The sequence below is a fragment of the Chroicocephalus ridibundus genome, chromosome 3 (assembly GCF_963924245.1).
Source record: "Chroicocephalus ridibundus chromosome 3, bChrRid1.1, whole genome shotgun sequence".
Taxonomy (NCBI): domain Eukaryota; kingdom Metazoa; phylum Chordata; class Aves; order Charadriiformes; family Laridae; genus Chroicocephalus; species Chroicocephalus ridibundus.
This window is the reverse complement of record NC_086286.1, coordinates 64,897,194-64,919,710: the sequence shown is the minus strand read 5'-3', so window position 1 is coordinate 64,919,710 and position 22,517 is coordinate 64,897,194. Positions and strand designations below refer to the sequence as shown.

The 22,517-nt window shown below is 41.9% G+C and overlaps 1 protein-coding gene across 10 annotated transcripts in view; it reads right to left on the bottom strand.

The window, feature by feature from the left end:
- Positions 1–22,517, bottom strand: part of NHSL1 (NHS like 1) — a 187,896-nt gene that overhangs the window by 9,293 nt on the left and 156,086 nt on the right. For 4 of the 10 annotated variants that reach the window (XM_063329481.1, XM_063329485.1, XM_063329488.1 and 1 more), the window contains 4 exons: positions 20,485–20,677; positions 15,446–15,577; positions 2,451–5,879; positions 1,765–1,894 (listed from right to left, as the gene is read on the bottom strand). In XM_063329481.1, coding sequence (XP_063185551.1) covers positions 1,765–1,894; positions 2,451–5,879; positions 15,446–15,577; positions 20,485–20,677 — 3,884 coding nt within the window. Of the gene's footprint in view, positions 1–1,284; positions 1,353–1,764; positions 1,895–2,450; positions 5,880–15,445; positions 15,578–20,484; positions 20,678–22,517 lie in introns of all 10 variants that reach the window. The other 6 variants (XM_063329483.1, XM_063329487.1, XM_063329490.1 and 3 more) reach the window with 5 other exon arrangements.

Here is a 22,517-nt window from a genome sequence, read left to right as displayed (position 1 = left end):
AGACTTCGTTATCCTGGCTTGAAGTAATTCAGTAAAACTGTGAATGCAGTGCAGAGTGGTCAGTTTGCTGTCAGCATCTAACCAGCTCTTCTCAGCGTGTATGAAGTACGGCAGAAACTTAAAATTAAGAACCAAATTTGGTTTTGGTGGCTTTTCAGACAGAGATAGGGTATATATTCAAACAAAACTGTGACTTAAACTTGGATTGTTCTTCCTGCTCTTAACACACATACCACTAAATTTCTTGTCTTACTCCAAAGCACACATTCAAGAGTGCCAATCACTGAAATAATACCTTTTAGAAATAGTGGGGGGAAAACCAAAATGTTTTTTATTAATTAACAACCAAGGAAGACAGTGCTTCGAGTCTAAAGCCAGCAAAAGCAAGGTCTTAAAAACAAATGTGTCAAGCAGTTTAACTATGTCACATCCAGTTCCATTGTCCATTTCCCCATAAATTCATGAATTACGTGTACGTGCAGACACACAGAAATCCACTCTCTATCTGCATACGGAATGGAGACAGGCTACTGGCCAGATATTTCATTCTAAAAACAGATTTGTCGCACTCCTAGTGAGCACCATGCAACATGAATGCAACAGACCATTTTTAGAACAGCTCCTACAGACCAGGTCCTAAGGGTAAGTTATAAAAAGCCAGTATCATATACATGTAAATTTTTTAACATCTGAACCAGAATCGTTTAATAATAAAAAACCACTTGCATCCCAAGTGCTGCAGTGTCCCAGCTCCCAGCCACGTTCTCATAACAGGCTTTTCCCGTCCCTCAGTACTCCTGATGCAGAACTCGCGCGCAGATGCGCGAGCTGACTAAACACCTACATAAACCTATACGGATGCTACCAAGCACTTTCTGTGACCCGTTAAAAGCAATGGCCCCTCTAAATTTTGAAGTAAAAGACAAAGCCACAAGATGGCACTACCACTACATCGATTCTAGTCTAAAAGGAAGCTCAGTAGTTCAGAGAGTGGTAATGGTCTTCTGTGTGTACTGTTTAAATGGTGCACACGTTTCGTTTTGTGGTTTTAAGCTTTTTTTTCTTTTCTTTTCTTTTTTTGAGAACCTAACGGGAACAGCACAAAAACCCAGTTGCCTATGCAGGATGATTTTGGTTTTAAGGGAAATGAATAATGTCATTAATAATAGAGCCAGTATTGCACATTTCATTCATGAACCAGTTTGACACAAAACACCCGACCTCAGGCTGGATTATGGCAAACTATAATCCAGCGTTTGCCATATGTTTTGCCATATGACTGACATGTTGTGTTACTTGCCAGTTTCAGCCACGCTTGCCATGAAGCATTAGCGTTGAGCCTCTGTCCCAAACTGCACCATATAAGCAGCGAAGAGAGTAAAAAGAGATGGAGAGGAACGAGAATGAAAACAAAAAGATACACAGAAAAAGCAACAGTAGAGTTAATATGGCAGATTGAGAACAGTACGATAAATACTAGGCGTAACTTGATATTTTAAGGGGCAGGATATTTACAACATAATTTACATTGATTTAATCTGGTAGCTTTTAGTTCAGAATGGATTAAATATATTTGTAAAACAAAAAAACACAAGTTCTTTTCCTTATCTTTTTCATACATAGCCTTAGTAGAAAGTTGAGAAACGTGTGCTTTCTGTTAAAGAAATGACTGTTGTAATTGGGTGTTTTAGCAAAACAATATTAAAGTAATTTTTGAGAGAACTACCAGACCTGACAGTATGCGAAGGGCAATTTCTGCAATACCTGTGAATAGCTGCAAAAAGATCCTCAGTAGTCCTTGGTCTCGCTGGCGTTGACACTCCGTCCGTCTCTTCCCCATAACTATTGCTCGGCAGGAATGCACTATTTGCTGTATCCGACTCAAACACCTCCACTACGCAGAGAGAATGAACAATACTGTCAGTCCGCCGTGGGAACCCAACAGGCATGGAATCCTGAAACCAGCCCTCCCTGCCTCTAAGGCAAAGCATCCGAGAGACCGAGTGAGTGCACCGTTGTCATTATTGTGATTTCAGAACAACACTTGCTTAGGAAACTGCAGTGCACGAAATGCCTATGCTTGCTCACACACACAGGCGGAGAACAATACCGAAAGAAAATTGGTATGGTTCCCACTTAAATGCAAAATCAAAAGTAAGAAAGCTAACCATGTTTTCATAGCATGTTTTAATTCTAGCACGGTTAAATAAACCATCGTTTTCTTTCCGTGTCTGCAATAATGAGAAGTCAGAAAGGAATTACAAGAAATCTCATTAAGTATTAATCCGATCCCTGCAACTTTCTTTAGGTTTTTAGTTTTTTACTGTTGCAAGAGGCTCTTTTCTCTACAGAAGCCCACCTGAATGCTACGATTGCTATACACACTACCCAGCTCCTTTAAAATAGCTACTGCTGCACCTGAAGAAGAGTCAGAGAAAAAAAAGACTCACCACTTTCGTTCTCTTGAGATAGGTGCCCGTCAGCGTTACTGCCGCTGTCTTGGCTGCTGCCTGAACTGCTTCCTTCATCAAAGGCGGACTGCTCCTCCTGCCTGGGTTCTTCTTGAACTGGTGATGCAGCAGGCTGTACCACAAAGGCATTAGCTCCCACTGTCTCAGAGAAGGTGAATTCGGCAGCTCCTCCCTCAGGAACCAGGCTGCCAGAGTCCATCTCGCTAGAACTGAGTCCATCTGTAAGACAATTTCTCGCCTCCTCGCAGTGTGCAAGCACAGCGTCTCTCTTAGTTGGGCTTGATGTGCTTCTGACAGTATCACTCACTTCAGCTATTTTCTCCACTGTAAGATCTAATTGTGGAGGTGGTACAACGAGGAACAGTTTGGGTTTCTTTGAAATAGGAGGTGGCTTCTTGCTTGGCAATACAACCTGAGTCTTGTTGGGGGATGCTGGTGACCCCTGAAGTGACATGCCAGAATGGAGGTCTTCGCTCTGCTCTGAAGACTCAGGTGTGTCTTCAGTAGCTGTCCCCAGTGAATCAGCTTCGAAAGACTTGTTTAGCCCTACTGCACTTGCAGGCTTTTGATCGCTGTCAAGCGCAGGTACATTATCAGAGAGAATGAGAGGAGAACCCCGAGCCAGTGTTTGAACTGAGGTTTTAAATGAAGTACCTTGAGTTTTCATTTCCTCTTCACCTAAGCTGTTACTGAGTCTTAGTGAGAGAGATGGCTTTAGGGAAGACTGCGATGATGCATTCACAGTACCCTTTTCCTGAGAGATGGCCTCAGAAGCAGATTCAGGTGATGGTTCACCTTCTGTTGCTTTTTTCACAGACCTCAGCTGCACCATTTGCAAAGCTTTGGTAGTTACTAAGGGCATCACAGGTCTCGATGCATCTTGCTTGTTGAGTGGCTGTTTCACTGGACTGCAGCAAGAATCTTCCTGGTTATGTTTCTTAAAGGAATACTGTGGGTATATTGTTGCACCTTTTGTTAGTTTGGGATCAAGAGGTGGTGCTGGTGGCGGGACAGCTAAGGGGAAAGTAGAAGGAGGAGGAACAGGGGAAGTGAACGAATTGATGGAGGCTTCTTGCGGAAACCACGGGACAGTCTGCGCAAAGGAAGAATTTACTTCAGCTTCTGGTGGAGGAGGGGGGAATGTGGGAGAGGCTGGCAATGGTGACAGATCCATGACTTCTGCTGGAGGAGGGGGCGGGGGAGGGGGAGGAGAAAGTTCAGAGCAATGCAGAGGAGGTGTTGGAAGAGGTGGTGGTGGAGGGGGTGCACCAGAATCCACAGGAGAGCTCAGAGTGGGGTCCAGTTTCTTCACACTCACACTCCCTTCAGTAGATGTATTTGAAGAAAGAGAAGTGGAGGATGAAGACATGGAGACTGAAGACAGAAGAGAGGATTTCCTTTCAGGCACTTTAGGCTTCAGCTTGGATTTCCCATTTCCTGATGATGCAGATTTTAAAAATACAGGCACTGGAGTAAGCGCAGTGGGTGTATTGGACTGGCTGGAGTACCCACTCGATGGTGATGTGACTCGGTGGGACTTCTCCGGAGAAGTGCTCTTTGGTTTGGCCAGTCCACTGGGCACTTGTGGCACAGAAGCCCTTGAGCCATCACTGAAGTGGCTCATGCTGTAATCACTGAGAGCAGATGATGTACTGGCAGAATGGGTCACCGGGGATTTAACCTGGTCATCTGCCACCGCGGCATAGTCGCTGTAGTAACCCCACTGGTCAGCGTACTCCGACTTGATGCTACTGGTTTCGCTCTGAGAGGGAGTGACTGTGCAGATGGAGTACAGGTTTGGAGCAGTGGTGGACATCATGCTGCTGCTTGCACTGACCGAGCTCTGGCTGCGGGAGCGCAACACCCAGGGATCCTCATAGTCACTGCAGGGGCTCTGGGAAGGGGAGCTGCCATTTTTGCACTTGAGATTCAACTGCAGAGAATGCTGGAGGGTGGCAATGAGGGTTTCATCAAGTACCTGTCCATTGGACTGGGCTTTTTTCTTGGGCATCCTTCTGAGTGAGTCTGTTCTGGATGGTGGCAAAGGCGGCTTCTTTGCCTTTTTCAGAGAGATGTTTCTTGCAAGGGATTTGTCACCTTGGCCTGACTGGTCATCCTGATGTTTCTTCTCCTTTCCTTCAAAGACATTAATCACGCTGTCTCTGGGGTTCCCAAAACCATTAGTACTACTGCATGGCATGTCTGACTTCACTCCCGAGTCCATATGCATGGAACTGTAATAACCATCGTGGTCCACAGAATACAGAGAAGTTGAATCGTCCCTGACCGAAGTCCTCTCCAGGCTGCTGCTGCTCAGGTTGCTGCCGGGAGTGGCACAGCCTGGTGTGGTACAAACCATCTTGCGTGAAGGAGTCTCACTGTTTTCTGCAGACTTGTACAGCCAATGCTCTGTGCTGTTCACTGCTGCTTGTGCTCGTTCCCCTGAATAGCTAGATTCACTCCTACCATCGCTGTCCTGGGAAGGGTTTGGTAAAGCAAGATTGTTCCTACAGCTGTAGCTCCCGCTCTGAGACCCAGCCTCTGTGTTTCCAGGAGTGCTCAGAGAGACAGCAGAGTCACCAAGAGAAAGCATCATGACAGTATTAGATGGGATGGTATCTGAAGTCTGTGAGTGACGTGTGGAGCTGCTCTCGCTCCAGTTACCGCTTGATGAATGATGATCATCTTTCCCACTTGCTGCACTGCCGGCAACAGGATTGTCCCTTGGCTTTGGGTAGGCAGCGGAGCTGGTAATTTTGCTATCCAATGATCCAACACTCTGGGCAGTGTGAATAACGATAACTTCTGAAGAGGATGACAGTGTTGCGTTGGGTATGATGCTCGTTGAGTAGGTGGCATGAGGAGAGACCACACATGCTGGACTTGCAGACTTTTCGCTATCATAGGTTCTCACCTCTTGAGACTTTGGCCTTGACAGCGTCCCTGTCGTGGGATTATTCCTCAGATGCACAACGCTATCATCCATTTGCAATTTACTTATCTGGTGGGGTAAAGTGCCAGCGATGTCTTCTGTCTGCCTAGAGGTGCTCTGTGTCTGCTCTAGGGACTGCAGAGAGACTCTCGCACCCGCCCGAGGCAAGCTGTGAAAACCTATGTCGCTATTTTGGCGAGAAGCAAATATAACTGCAGCAGAATCACTCATCACTGACATGTTTCCAGATGAGCTGGAGAACTGAGACATCTGGGCTGCGATACCTTGTCCTTTCTGCGCTCGTATTCTTCTCATTGAAGGGGGCACAACTTTAACTTCCTCCGTCTGGCAACTGGTGTCCTTGGTTTCAGAGCGCTGCATAGCAGAACGATAGCTGTCTAGTCTCCCTAGCGTGGAACAGTGATCTGGGACATACATGGAATGCCCTCGGAAATCACTTTGGCCAGTGCCAACTGCTGGAGTCAAAATAAAATTAATTATTCCTTGAAGCACAAATGCACATTTATCTTCTTACTCATTTAAAAACAAAAAAAAAAATCCCAGCAAACTGCTTGATCCCCATGCTCTTGAAGGTTTTACCTTCTGAAAAAGAATCTGCAACAATGGATTTTGCACAGGCATTGTGTGTTTTCTGCATTTCTCTTCCCTTTTTCCTTATTACCAGGAACCTTCTGCTTAGAGGATCGTCTGCGTTCCTGCCGCCCATTCGACACATGAAATCCTCTGTTTATGACATGGTAATAATTTCCATAGTAATCAGTTATGTCAGAAACCAAGTAGCACTGTTTGACTTCCAGTAGGCAAAGCAGCAGGAACAGACAAAAGCCTGAGAAACGCGAAGTGTGTTTCCATGCTAATGCCTCATGCAATAAAGAAAAGGGGAAGGAATGTGGAGACTAATATGAATAATCAGATCTGCTTTTTAAAAGCTTTACGCTTCAGAAAAAAAATTTCAGGAGACACGGATAGCTCTCCAAATCTCACAGTTCATCTGAAAGGAGACTAACACATTGAAACATGCATTGTTTTACCACAAATAATACATATGCTATAACAGCATTTATACAAAGACATTATCCAACACTGCAAAGAAAACCATTAAATAGCATTTCTCCATACAACCACTTTCTATTTATCATAAAGGAAAAGCTCCAAGAAGCGGGCAAAAGAAACAGCTATGGTTTCGACATCGATGGTCGTCTCATCCTCAGCACTGTCAGGAAATAAAAAATAACTGTACTTTCTTAAAATGAAGTAATAATCATATATTGGCAGTAAAAAGAACTTTGAGGACAATGGAAAAACATCAGTTTAAAACGTAGTTATCACTGGGCCAGTAGCAAGGAGTCTAGGGTTCTTTTAAATTTACATTTTTATTGGTAGCTGCCTTCTAAAATCACAAACCAGAGCACTGCCTTAAAAATAGTCTGTGTAAGGCTGTTGCTTTTCAATTCAGTTGCATTACTGTATAAATAGCAGAGACGAGAGGCAGGCGTGCTGCCGGAGATGCTTGTAAGGATGCTGCATATGTCACTGCGGGGGAAAATTGGTTATTTCAAGTCTCCGCCTTAAAGCTAGTCTCGGGAGCAATGAAGTAGCATGCCTGATACGACTGTTCTCCTTTCATATTTACTGTGTGGACCTAGATCAGGAGGATAGGTATTCTTATCATGCAGCTTTAACCACCACTTAAAGGACATTTAATTATCCTTATTCTTGGCAGGCAAAAGAGGCATTTAGGATAAGGAAAAGAGGGCTCTGAAAAGGCTACAGTGAAAGCAGCACACACAAAAAGACTGTTTACTTCTTTTCCCCAGGCACATAAGTAGTCTTTTAGCAGCTTGAAGCCTATTTAGTTTGCTTTGTGTAGATTCTCTTGCTCTCATGAAAATGTAGCCTCTTTCTGCTTCTGGTGGAGGTTTGCAGCAAAGCTTGATACTTGGATGCTGACAAACATCTTGGATAATCTGATATGAGATACTGTCACAACAGATGGACTACTGCAGCCAACCAAGAGAGGTATTTGCATATTCTGTATACAGTTATTAAGAACTGTACAGTAAGAAAAATAAATTAATTCTGCTTTCCATGTGCATTTTCTCTATAGAATCAGGTTAAGAGAAAAACATCAAAATAAACATCACTGATAACAACTGTTGGCCAATTAAAAATAGACAGTAATAAAAATACACATATTAAGTTATATAAGTAACCAAAGAGATGAGGTATTTTTCTTCTTCCTACCACTACAAAATGTACACACACGAGACAGAGGACGGGGCTTGTGGAGAGTGAAGCTGTCAGCACTACAGCAAGTATCTAACGCTGTCACATACTGACCTGTGGCTGGGAGCACCTCATTTCAGTATGCAGTACATTTGTATTCACAAGGGAAGCTAAATGCACTCCACTTCACAAGCTGCGTAACGCACACGGACAGTTTATGCTTGTTTAAAATGTTACTGCTAGGGAAGGTAGATGGCAAAGCAGGACAACACTGGACTTGCTAACCTCCCCTTTCCTCCTTCCAAAACCGGGAGTGTCAGAATGCGTTGTTGGGACATACTGCTTATTGCAAATGCACAGCGATACTTTAAAATGTCTGAAATACAAAATTAAATCCTGGCGCTATAGCTAAGCTACTAAACGAAAGAGGCCAAGGACACGTCTCCTGTCGATCCAAGCTAAGCTCTTTTCCGGCAAGGACGGCTGTACCGAAATGCCTGGGGGAGCAGCTCCTGCCCCATCCCTTGGCAGCCATGCTCAGGCAGAGCCCGGGAGATGGCTGGCTAATGGCAAGATGGACCAGTCTCAGAAATATAAACTACAGGGCTACATCCTTCAATCATTACATTGGATATGGTCAAGGAAGGGTCTTTTCAGGGCTGCTGCCCTGAAAAGGGCTCAAGAACACAACTTTGAGGTTTTTAAATACTTTTTGTAGAATTTGGCTTTACATCACAACCTCATGAAAAGCTGTGAGGATTTACTTGGCCTTTATAATACAGCAATTGCTCTTTTTACAGTTCCATTTTCTGAAGAGGGACAACAGAAATCTGCAGGGAAAATGGTTAAAAAAAAAAACCTCAAAGGAACATTTAAGATTCGGGTATTCTCTTAAAATGTTGAGGGTTTTAAGATTGTTTTGTTTGCAATTTACGAATGCACTGTAAAACCCTCACTCGCTTCCACAGTAACACTGAAAAGCAAGGCTTTTAAAAAATGTTTAAAAATCAAACTGCCTTTGTTGGTACTGTAGCTAGAAGATGAACAATCCAGTTCTAAGGGAGGCTCTAAACCTTTAATGGACTATTACACTGAAAATGCTACGTCTCTCAGAAAACGTCTACTTGAATAAATAGCAGTCAGAAGTTACAAGATTTCTGCAACACCAAAATTCTGGAACTGAATCAGAGCTTTCAAAGAATGCCATCCACAAGTCCATCTAGTTGCAGGGGTAATGTCTGAGCAGACAGCAGCAAAAATATTGCAGAACTGGACACCAGGTTACAGATGCTGAAAGATATGAAGTCAGAAGTCGCTGCAATTTGGTGCTACAATAAATGTGGCTAGAAGTAATTGATAATCATCTTGTCTGCATTTTATATTATCCTGTGTCCAGTAGCCCTGCAGCCAGTGCTGTGTCCACCACAGGAGACTTGTGTCTACACTCCCTTCTTCTTTATTGCACTACTTCTTGCTATGCTGAAAATGCAGAAGATACCTCTTAGGGCAAATGCTCTTCCCTAATGACATGTTCAGTGCCGACTCCAGCAGCAAGTAAAAAACACCCACAATCTGGAACAAGTGAAACATGCAACATATTTAACATCTCTTGCATGGAAGCAGAGATGTTCAAACGCATACCTTAGTTCCTGAACTATGCCCAAGATAGGCATATACAGGTTACACCAGTTTTCCCTGACTGGTAATTACTGGTGTTGCTCATTAGAGCTGACAGGGACTGAGACTGACTGCAAACTTGATGGAGAAAAGTGTCTGCACATAATCCCTAGAGCCGGGTACTAGCTACTAGAAGACTCCCTGTCTCCCTGGGACTCTGGCTGATCTGGTGGCACCAGCAACTTGCTTCAGAGAATCAGCAGAAAGGTCCTCTGCATTGAAATGAGCGAAGAAAACAGAGGATTTGAGGGGACAAAAAGTATGTGTGTTGATATCACAAAGAACATGCTTGTTTCAACTAGTATATAGAAGTAATCTCTCTTCCCAAACTTCTGACTAATCATTTCTCCTATAAGCACTTGTTCCTTTCATGTTCTGCTCATGCCCCCACCTAACAATCCTCCTCCATACCTGGTGACCTGGCCAAGTCACTCTGCAGGCACCACAACTTCAGTGCTACAAAACCTCCCAGAGATTCTTCATCTATTTCATGCTAGTACTTACACACCAAATGACTTTTAATAGACACTCAACAAGAAACAGACAAGTACATTGAGCTTATGGTAATTTTAAGGAATTTTCACTGTGCTCCATGAAGCATCTCAGAGGGTTGATCTCTCAGAGGGGAGAAAAGTATTGCAGAAAAATCTATGATACTTTTCAGTACTGCCAGCTAAAAAATATCCTGAATCCTTGCGTATATCACTGCCACCCTGAAAGGGAGAATTTTGATAAAAATATAGGGAATTAAATTTTTCTTTATTCTGTTAATTTCCCTAACTGAACAGCCTCTGGTAAAGATTGGATTCCTGGCATCACTGTCTTTCATCCCCCATTATCAAAAAGCAGATGATACGTACTTTGTAACACCCTGATCTCTGGATGAACAGTGCTGGAAACGTACAATGTTGAGAAACTACGGCTATGAAACCAGTATTAGTAAAAAGGCACAGTAACCCTGAAAAAGAGAGATTCTCTCCAAAGATTGTTAAAGGTGCAACTTGAAGCAGGATGCAGAATTACTTGGCTTTATCAGCTAGATATTTGTGTGGTACTTTTGTAGGACCTCTGGATATCTAGGACTCTTCTTACCTGTAGGACCTTATAACTTGAACGACTGGTAGTGCTGAAGGGACTAATTAGAAAAGAATATCAATTAAGAGGAGTCTTCAACAGAACAGCTGAGTTCCAAAAGATCAGAAGGACCTACATGCCCCTATGTTGCTGAGATGGAATTGTTTCCTCTAAGGCATGTCAAAGGAAAAGCTTCAGCAGTCCCAAATGATACCTGGGACACCAGGTGGTACCAACAAGGGATCTGAGATGTGCCACAAGAGAGCACATGAGGGACTGACCATTCAGGTGTCAGTCATATTCATCCTGATACTGAGAGGAGGTCCTATAGATGACAACTTGTTCTGAGCTACTGAAAATGGGAGGCAGAAAAATAAGCTGAAGAAAAGCATGTAAGGTCATTCTGACCCTCTGAACTCTTTGGTTAGGAAGAAAAGAAAAAAGTAAATCGGGGGGAAGGAATCACAGAGCCATAAAGACCCTTATTCTTCAAGGAAAGAACACACACAAAGCATAAAAGTGCTTTCACTTCAAGGAAAGTACACACAAAGCATAAAATTAGAAGACATTTTTTGAAAACTGAAAGCGGACAGAAACTTTCTCTTTGATGTCTGGCAGAAGAAGACATCAAAAGGTGGAAAACTTGAAGATGGTTTCCTCTCCCCTGCTTTAGTGAGGTAAGTTTATTTGGCAGATGAACTGTGGTGGAACCAATATCCAGGTGTGTGACCTGCTCCTCCAGCAAGACAGCGAGGGAGCCTGGGACACCAGAAGCTGTCTATCAGTGCCTGGGACTGCAGCAGTGCAAAGCTCTGCAGAAATACTCACAATCAGATAACTTGGTACCTTCGCAAAAGACAGTTAATCTGAGCCAAACCCTAGAGCACTGATACAGAGAAGGGACCATGGAAACGTGAAGGCATTTTGCTGTCTTTATTTCATCTGGAGAGTTGGAACATGTGAAGGAAGCTGAAGATAACCAAGAGCCAAGAAATGAGCGAAGCCTGCAACAGGTTCTCCCAGAGAGCTGCTCATCTCTACCAAACTTACGTTCAGGAATCATCTTCTTGCCTGAGGGAAGAATACTGGTTTGTATATAAGGTACCATCTGAAGAAGACAGCTAGAGGCGATGGATAAGGGCAATGCACAGCAGAGAAACTAAGATCACAGAAACTTGAAGTAAAATATAATCTCCAAGTTTCTTGCCCTTTCTGCAGTTTTGATCCAGCATTGACTCCATTAAATATATATATATATAATATTTATGTTCTGTAAGACAATTAAGGTAATTCAGAGGTATGCAAAACTGATTTTTTCACTGCTGTGTTTGGCAGAGAGAAACACTTTGCCTTCTCCTCCTACTTTAGTGTCACTTTGCTAAATAGTACTGAGAGGGTCCTGCTGTTAAAAAAAAAAACCTGCTCAGAAAGTAACTGTCATCTCTAAACTGGTAGGCATCTCATATTCTTACTCTGTCTCAGAATCCCATCTATCACATCACATTCTTTTTATGCAGCATTTTTTAAGCGGAAGTTTCCAAGCTACTCAGAGAGACTGGTTCATCACTGGAAGACACCTGGGAAAACACGGCAGTATTGCAATGCTCAAAAGTAAGAATGTTTAAAGATACTTTCAGCACATGGCTCATGGGTGCCGTTAATGATTCCTTGCAATACATTTGGCTAAATTCTAGGAGGGTACCACGGCCGCTGAACTCAGGCCAGCAATCAGCGCAGGCTTTCTCTTCTGTTTGGTCTTTTTCGTTCCAAAGGAGCCAAAGCAACCAGGGGAGAACCCCAGCAGCTTGGCCTGGCAGAAGCTCTTCCAAGCTCTCTTGCAAGAAATTAAAATAGTTCAAGCTTGTTGAAGCTTTGAGGTTCTCTCAAGTTTCTGCTTCCTTCTGAAGAATAAACAAGAGGTAACAAGAATCTGCTGTATGTATTGGTTATTTAGCCTGCGCAAAGCAACTTTGGTGTACCAAGGGATTTTAATCTTTGTGTAAATATTATAGCCATTCACAGTAATGCTTTAGGGGAGAAACAAAGAGATTTATTCAGCTGAAACCACAGGGAGAATGTCAATAGGCACAATGCGATTGCTTGATTTGGAGTTTAGTCCGGATCCTTGTTCCGACCAAATGAACTGTGGAATGTTTTAAAACAACTCGTTGTTTGTTTTGGGACAGTGTAAGAGAAATAGGGAATGGAGAGCTACAGAAGTATTTGGGGAGTGACAGGGGAGAAAAGGCAGAAAGACCACTGAACAAGGATGGGGGAGACTTAATTCAGTCCCAGCCTTGCCAACGGCCTGGTGGGTGACTCTGGCTAAGTCACTTCACTGCACCATGCCTGGTTTCCCCACCTGTAAGATGAAGACACTGATAACTGTTCTCTTTTCAAGCGCACTTTGTTGCTGGTGATGGAAAGCAATATGCTAACAGGATGGATACTGCCATCAGGGCATTTTCCTGGCATACATTTTGCTGTCTGGATGACATACGACCACCACAGAAGCAACATGAAGCTTCTCAGACAACTTCCACCATAGGGCAGATGGCTGAAGCCCTACATGCCTGCCCGTTGTGGGCCAGGGAACCGTCCAGAGAGAGCTCCTACAGTGAGATACTGCCAGCCCTGAAATTTCCACAATTTAAAATAGGAGCCAAGGAAAACCTTCAAGCAGTGCAACATGAAATGTGCTCAGTACAGAGATGAAAGATGGAAATCAAGACCATAAAACCTGTCACCCTTAGCAAACAGATTGGCAAAAGTCACAAATTCCATTTAAGATATTAACTGAAGAATTCTTTTTAAGATAGCTGCCAACTGCATTCTCAGTTTATTCCACCAGGTAAACTACAGTTGATGTTTTCAAACATTAAAACTTGTCTGAAATGGTCATAAACATAACCTCGAAGGTTTGGAAATGCTGCTGGCAGGAAGCATTCTCCACCCAAGTACTGTTGTCACCCATTTCAAAATCCATGAGCCTGAAAGAGCGTCAGGAACCCCAACAAGTGACAAACAGTAGCATGGAACAAAACATTCTGCTTTGCTCTGCTTTTCTCTGCTATCTGCCCTCGAGGTAGGTCCTACACGTGTCAAAGATAATGTCCGTCGAAAACTATGACCTTGCTCTGTGTGTCATTTTCACAATACCACACTAGACTCAAGACCACTGTAACAACCCTAAAAATGAACATTTGAAGCGATGTCCTCTATCAGTTTTGCATTTAAGCAGCACAAGCATTTTTAAGGAGCACAAGTCATTTCATCTCAACACTAGACAAAGAGCAAAGCGATTTAGTTTAAAATGGAAGAAGGGAATGTAAAACGTGTTCATTCTGAACAGATGAGAGAGGATGAGGGTTCTCCCTGCTATTCCTCAAACCAGCGGTAAACATGGTATCTGAGGGATTAGCCTCAGAGAGACCTAAACCAAGAGAAGGGAAATCTTTTGTTAAGGATAATTCAATAATGAGTTTTATGTAGCTTTGTTTCCAGCTTTGATCTTTGTTTGGTTAGAACAAACCTACTTTATTTTATTTAACTCTCAAGCTCGCTTATACTTGATTGCAAGGCTGATAGATGTGTTGATCTCTCTTAGGAAATAACAAATTCAAATTTTGACCTCCAGGAGGACTTCAGGTCTGGAAAGTATCTCCTGCCAGGTGGGAGGCCCACTGTGGACAGTGAAGAGGGAGGAAGGGAACCCACACTACGAGGAAGAGTTCCCTATGGCAGGCACAAAACAGCATCCATCCCACAAGAAGAGACGGACGAAGACGCCTGGCAACTTTGGACAACTCTCAGAGCAGCAGTCAGAAATAAAATCATTATATGAGGTCCAAAGATAATAAAATTTAAAGCTGCCTAACTTTAGCTGTCCTAGCAGGGTAAGGGCAAGTGAATTTTCTTTCTTGAGGCAGAGGATTTGCATGGCAGGGCACTGTTTTATAACAGATGCCAAAGGAGCACAGTTCCACTCACAGGCTGCTCTTCGTATACTTGCTGATTTCTTGTCTTTCTCCATACCTGTCCCTCTACCTCATTTCAAACCCACCCAGACAAGTGACATATTTTTGCTTCTGTTTCTGAAAAATCTAGATGAAGACCCAGTAATTGAAAACATAATTAAAAAAGAAAGAGATGCAAAATGCAAGGTAGTAAAACTTAACTGAAATCGTCAATATATGAGATGATTTCACATGTAAAACACCTAAAATTATATTCTGCCAGACTATTTTAAAGGACATTCTTCCTCTACTACAAAAACAGAGAAGGGGAACACAGTTTTATCTGTGAAGTTATCATTTGGGAAAAACTGAAAGATCTTTTTAAAAAATAAATAAGAATGACCAGATTTAAATCGGAGAGTTCTGCAAAATGTGCCTGAAAGATCTGCCAAAATTCAGACTGCTTTCTCAGCTTTGAATATCATGTATGCTACTAACTGTGAAAGAGGACAGCCTGAGGTACTGTAAATGTGACCGAGTAGGCATTTTTCCTTTGGAATATACGCAATAGCTAATGAGCCCATGTAAATTACTTCCAGTCAAATAACACTGATACTTAAGGGGTCGCCAATTAGATCTAAACTGAACTGGGAAATATACAGGTTTTTCACTGCTGATGCAACTCTCGGCATATTCGGGAAGGCATCCATGAATTGTTTTACTCCACCGAGTAATTATTTGCAAGCCAAAACTCCTGCCTACTTCAGTTTTGCTTCAGTGAACATCCTGGGGGAGTGGACGAAATCTCCAGGAAAGCATTAAAGACCAGAAACCTTACATCCCTGCAGATTTCCATTGTACCAGTACACCATTTTCCAAACACCTTGTTCCCTTCAACAGATGGAAGTCACCAGATAAAAGACCCTAATTTCCAGATGCACAAGGTGGCAAGGAGGCACACACGTATTTGGAACTGTAATAGGCTATCAGACTGTATTGGTTTCATGAGCACTGGTAATGTTATTAGTTGAGTAATGATAAGCAGTGACAATGAACAGTGGATGGAATACAGTTCTGATGAGCCATACCTAGCTCCTTTTGTATGTTGTCAGGGATTCCTGTAATAGTCTTTCTCCTTTTGACTTTCTTCGGCCGTCTTACCACCGTGTCTGTGTAAATTAGAGACCGCCGAATGCTGGCTTGGCGGTCGAAATTCTCCCCTAATACACAGTAGAACAAGCAAAGCAACATTACTTCCAAGCACGCTGACATCATGCACTTTCTTCCACTAGTTTTGTTGTAGAAATGGAAAAAAAGGCATTAATAAATGATGTTAGCTTGGTCCTACACTGAAGGAAGATACAGCATATCGTCACAGTAAGGCTTTAGACACGTATCCGTCACATAGTACTGCAGGTTTTACACGGAGTTTTGACTTCCTGAGCCCAGTTCAGGCCTGCTCAGAGCAGCTCTAATTCTACAAGTGAACAGAATCCTTGCTTGAATTTGGCCCTTTGTGGTTTTAGTGTGTGGTTGTTGCTATTTTTAAAGTAACGAGCTGCAGAAAAAGCAAATCTGCTCATGAAAATGAAAGATCACAATAGTTTATCCAGGAACAGACATTGCTATTGGCAACAGCTATTACAACTTCTTTGCACAGCTCCGTCATTAAATCACACAAGACACTTCTTTTTCATTCCAAGTTGCTCTGGACCTGTCAAGTGTACCACATTTCTGGTGGCGATCTTTTAACATGAATACAAATAAGTACTACGGAGCATGCAGAGATCAAACTGATCTTGTGGTCTCATAAATATTTCAGTCAGAGTGGAAGCTGCTTAAAATTGAAACTTTATAAATTATTATTAAAATATACAATGGCAAGAGCTGAAGAAATGTGTATGTAAGTGCATGTTGCCAGACAAAGCCTTATGATGACCATGTGCTGTATCATAATGGGACCCAGAAGCAACACTATCATTAAGGTTGAGCAGCTTTTCTTTAGGAATTCACTTTTGTTTAGAGGTGTATAATTTGGTCATTTTACTAGTAGCAAGATAAAACTTGCCCTATAGATGGTGAGCTGATTCTCTGTAATTCTCTGTCACTTCTAAAAATCTACCACCCCCCGCATCTCACACGTAAGTTCCCTTTTTAGAAGTTAAAGCATTTTAAAGCACTACTAAACGTCCTTTAGATGATCCACTTAAAACTTAAATGTCAAAAAAACGGAATATACATGCTTATGTTTTTTGCCTTGTACACTTTTTTTGAAAATTGATGACCAAATTATTTACCTCTAAAAAGTGATTAATGCATAGTAACTAATATGTCATAAATATTACCCCTGGCTGACTACACATCAGTATGATGCGTGTCGTGCAAATAGCATAGAAAACCTTATTACCTCTGTAACAGTTAAAGATACAGTCATATATTAAAGTATAGCATGTGGACTTGTGAAAATGCAAGGAAAAAATGTAGCAGTTTAATACACCATATCGTAAATACAAAGACTCTGACTCTGTTTGACCGGAGCCTTGTGCTCCGTTGGGCCACGCTCATGCTAAGCAGAATCCTTGCAAGCTCCAAAGAAGTGCCAGTTTCATCTGAGTTTCAGGTTGACTGAAGTCAGGGCATATTAAGGGAGGAGGAAGCCCATGGGATCTATGACATTTAGAGGTATAGATCCCACAGGCTTAGTAGAAGTCCTAAAATATTGAGACAGACTATCCACTGTCTGGGGCATTACCAATATTACGATGTGAGGACCTTTATGGGGTCAGGGTCAGGACCATTAGATAATCCTGCCATGCAAGATAATAATAATTCTAGCCACATTATAACAAATCCAAAGAATTTGAAGGAGAACGTTTTCCATCTCTGAACATATCTTTATCCATTCAAAGGCAAACAATTATGCCTGAGATGGTGAGTTGCAAGGAAATTAAAATACAGCTTTGAATGCCCTGGAATAAAACGTAAGTGGTAAGTAGAGGGTGCAAACAAGGACAGAGTCTTTTACATGAAGCCTCAGACAGCACAAACACGATGACCATGGGGAAATGTTACTGTGTCAGCTGATCCCCAGTAACTTCTTTCCCCTGAACTACCCAAGAGCTAACTCAACCAATCCAGCTTCAATGGCTTTTGATACACAAAGGCTTTTTGAAAGCCACTGTGCAAATTTGTAGAATTTCAAAGTAGCAGCTTCAATAAATTCCAACAAGCAAAATCGGAACGTCTCAGTCTTTTCTCGTTTTCTCATTATCATCTTTTTTTTTTTTTTTTAGAAAATATTGATGTTAACATGAAATATATTTTGTGGATTTAAGGATACTTTTCTCCTTCTGTCACAGGTTTGTAACAAATCACCTAAGCATTCCTCATACAGTTTACTCTGTTTTTCCCTCATACAGTTTACTTAGGTTTTTTGGATTCACTGAAAATATTTAAGTATGTGCTTAAATCTCACAAAAATCAGTCAAGCCAGACTCAAGCAAATGCTTAAATGTTTTGCAGGATCCAGCCTGGCGCTGATCACCTCCACCATCACCAGACTCCTCCATCTGGAAAGAAAGTTAGTTCCAGAAAACCCACAAGAGCAGACACCGTTACACATCTTTTAACCCACCGGATACCTAAAAGCAAAGACTGGCCACCACTGAAAACTGAGCCCCAACCCCATCCAGGCCAGAATAAGCTCAGCCCAGGCACTCCCAAAGACTGAAACTCCTTCCAAATCTGGACATCTAGTCAGCAGCTTGTCAGCCTAATGCAATGCCCCTGTGCATCTGGGCTGTCCAACAGATTTTTACTACTACTGTATTAGTTGCAATCTGCTCACCGAAGAGCCCCGAAAGCTGCACTTGGGGAGCATTTGTTGCACAGCCACTTGAGAGGTCACTGCAGCAGAATCATTACTAGTGCACTGCTGAAAATGCTGTCAGTTGCCAGCAGCCTCTTTGGAGGTTAACCTTTTATTTCATGCCAGGAGTAATAAATGGGAAGGTTTTCGACCTCTCTTCTGGGAGAATGAGAAAAAGAGCAAGCAAAGGAAAAAGCCAAATCAAAACAGAACCCGGTGACAGTTCATTCCACGGCACATTGAACAAACAGCACCGAATTTTTGGTCTCTCTTTTCCTGCCTCGTGCAGTAACATAAGGAACTTCACAAAATAAAATTACTCGGCGTGTGGGAGGGCAGAGGAGGGGAGCAGATTGTGACTTTTTAAAGAGAACAAGGACAGCAGCTTTTTTTGAGTCTTGTATGTGGATTGTAGTCTGTTACTGTTGCTTGCCTTGTTGCACAGTAGTAATATAATTATTCCAAGGGAAAGGAAACAGTGGATCCCAGAGACCAGTCCATATACTGCAACAGCAGTCTTTCTTCACTGCCCTCCCTTTCTATCCCTTCCAATTACTTTGTTTGTACCGGAATAAAGGCTCAACAGCACACTCCAGAAAGGTGAGGTGTAATACGCATGTGCATTACTTTTATCAGAAAAGTTGAGAACCAATGAGTTTGCTGAGTACAAACCAAACAATTCAGGGGACACAACGTTTGCTTCACCAGTCAAATTAAGCTGGTTGAAGTCACAAGCGTAATTTATCCAAACATGGTAACGATCCCAGTGACACTGAATTAAATCTATGAGGGTTATTTGATCTCTTTTACCTCATTTTTCCCCCCCATCTGTTTACTTCCCCCATACGTTTTCAATACGCAGGGTCATTATATCAAACTGCAGATTACTTTTTCTGTGAGTATACCCTGTTCCTGCTGTTGCGATATCTAAACCCTGCTCAAGCTTATCAATTATGTCAGATTATCCGTTGTTTCCATAACTTGGCCTGTATCCTATATTCCCTAGATAATGCCAACTGGTCTAGTAATATTTTGGCATTGCATTTATTTTCCTTCTATTAATTTTCCAGAGGTGGGGTGTTTGTAATTTTCTGTTGTTTTCATGCTGTTTATTTCAAATATTTTCTGCTATTTATTTAAGGAAACATCTATTGTTCATTTCTCAGAGCTCCCTAATGTTTGTCACAGAAGTACTGCTTCTATGCTGTTTAAATAGTATCAAATAATACTATTTAAAATACTAGTTTATAAAAATATAGGTGAAAAAATTATTTGTAGTTACGCAGGGAAAGAGAACACCTAATTTACTTTCGAAACAAAACCAAACATTGCAAGCTATTGATTGTAAGAGGGAGCATAGAGCCAGAGCGTGCCATATGGCATCTGAAATAAATTGGATATTGAATATCATCCTAGTTTTGGCAGGCAAACGGTCAGTTATTTGAATTAACTAATAACAGACAATCTTGATACTGTGCAGAAAAAGAGGGATTATTAAATTGAAGTGATAATTCAGCCTTTCACAGAAATTCTGTTTACACACAACGAAGTATCTATTCAGCATTAGGCTTTAACATAATTTAACTCCCACAGAGTCGGAGCTCTGCAACTGCAAAACCAAAGAGCGTTTTCAAAATGAAAAGTTAATACACAAGTTCATAACAAGAAAATGTGGACTACTGTCATGTTAAGTAGAGTGTCTTACCAAAAGTCTTGCTCAAAGACATAGTCCCATTAGCTTTTGCTGTTCTTACCCTGCTCTCCTTGTCACCTAAACCTCTTGTCAATAAAAATAACACCCTAGAGCTCCTTTTCTTGAATTTTGTAATATTTAGTCTTTGGAACACAGAAGTCCCTGATAACCTTCCTTACATAAAATTCCTAGAAGAAAATCCTGAAATATCATTAGCATTGCATAAAACACAATTTTCCATTATAGATTTTCAGTGCAGTCCACAGAAAAACAGCTATTTATTAATTCTCTTCTTGCATTTCATGAATATCTAATGCTGTTTCAAGCCCACGCTATGTAGAACATCTTCATTAATGATCATTTTAAGGGATTTTGAGGTTTTTCCACATTAAGTTCAGAGACGAACTAGTAAACACAAAACACTGTTTTCACAGAAACGTACAATAAGTAATCTAAAATTCATGCATCAAATATATGAGTGTCAAAATACTATCCAACTGTACGATCCCTTTTTATCCCTTCCCTCCTTCATCAGTATAATGTAATTACTGAAATTAAAAGCCTACCAGTCACATTAATAGGAACCACATCTGTTTGGACTGCCTGTGCTTGTTGTCGCATTTTCTCTTCTGGCGTTGGCAGTGGGAGTGACTTAGTCCAGTTGGTTTGGGTGTTGATATCTGACAACTCATTTGAAACTGGAGTTTTAGGCCTTTTGATAGTAATAAGCTTTTCTTCTTCCGGGGAAGAGACGGGACACTACAAACAGAAATACAAGCGACAATGTAAATTCAGTACAAAAAAAAAAAAAAAAGCAGGACTATGGTATTACTAAGGTATTGCTGCTGCTTTCGGAGCAAAAAGCAGTCTCACAAATATCGCGCTTTGACCTACAAAAGAGTGATTTAAAAAAAAACAAACCAACCCACAACAAAACACTTGGATTGTATTTATACAAAACACCTGATCAGTCTAAGCAACATATACCAATGAGAGAGAAACGAGTGGTCTTGAGCAGCGCAAAGCACAGTAACTCATTATCTTACACACTGACATTATCCCTGGAGTGATTAACCCCTCCCAGTGCCCTATTAGGAAAATGAGACTGGAGCACTGCTTTGCTCTCGCTGCGCTAGGTTGTAAGGATGCGTAAGGTCTCAGCAAGAAGCCTATTTTGAAGAGAGGCGTTTTGGGAGAGCTCAGTAAAAGAACCAGCCAACGCACTCTAGAAAACCATCAGTCACAAATCAGTGTGGCAGCAAAAGTAACTGTGTTTTGGCCTTGGAGAAACGCATGCCACAGTGTAGGGGTTCATTTTGCTCTTTTTTTCAGGGATGAAGCAGATAATAATATTAATAGCCACAGTACTAGCCCATGGCAAACCCCGAGGACAGGCAGGTTCAGGAGGCAGGTTCAGGGCATGCAGAAGACATCACTGGGGCTTCTAGCAGGTGGTCACAAACTCCAGGCAAACCTGGGAGAAGCAGCCTTCTCTCCTCCCAGCTTGTGCCAGCAAGGCACCCCAGGGAATCCCAGAAGCAGGAGAGGAAGACCTGGAGGAAAACCAACCTCTGCCTCCTCCTGTCCCCAGGCAAAAGAGAGAGGAAAACCATGAAAGAGGAGTTGGGTAGGAGCTGCAGCGCCAGCAGAGATACCTCTGCAGCCTCCCGACCCCTTTGCTTCAGGGGTGTTTGCTTGGGCTGCTCGGCACAATGGACCTCCCTCTGCCACCAGACCGGAGTTACAGTCCTTCCCGCCTTTGCTTTATTCCTCTCTCCCTTCGGAGAGCAGACTACTACCCAAAATAGAGCTGTCAGTACTGGATCACTGCCTCTCACGGTAGTTACTCCCTTGCTGCTCTACACAGGCATAGAAAGAAACATCACAGCTCCTTATAACAGATGGATTATTTTTTTTTTATTAGTATGGGTTTTCAGTCTGAGTGATAGGTTTTCTTTCGAAGCTGAGTGCTATACAAAAGACATGCCCAGGCACTGTGCTTGCAACCACTGTTTATCATTTCTGATTTTAATGTTCTTCCTGTTACCATGAGGAGTTCCCACTGTTTATAAATAAATAGCCATTTATTTATTTTATTATGCCTCAACTCTACATTCTAAAGGACAGGGCTCAACATTTTATTTAATAAAAAATAAAAATAAAAGCAACTTCCAGGCAAAAAGTAAAACAATCAAAAAATAAAATACCTTCACGTGGTAATAAAAAAAAATTTCAGGCAATGAAATTATTACTAATATCATTCTGTGGTTTGGAACCACACTTTGAAATGTGGCAGCTTTTCTTCAAGGAAACAATCCATTTTAGTCAGTCTTAGGTTTCTTTACTAGGGAGGCTGTGACAGGGACAGATGCTGCTCTGTAGGAAAGGGCTCAGCCCTGTGAAAGCCCCAGCAATTCTTTCAATACAAACTTCTTGGAGGACCAGAATTTTTCAGGCCTGCATTGCTTCTAAAAGGCTCTTAAACCATTGCTATAAAAATATAATGTGAATGCTTATCTTTTTAGGAGTGTGTGTATATACACTATTTATACACATAAAACAGTGTGGGCACACATACGTACCTATACACAAACACAAG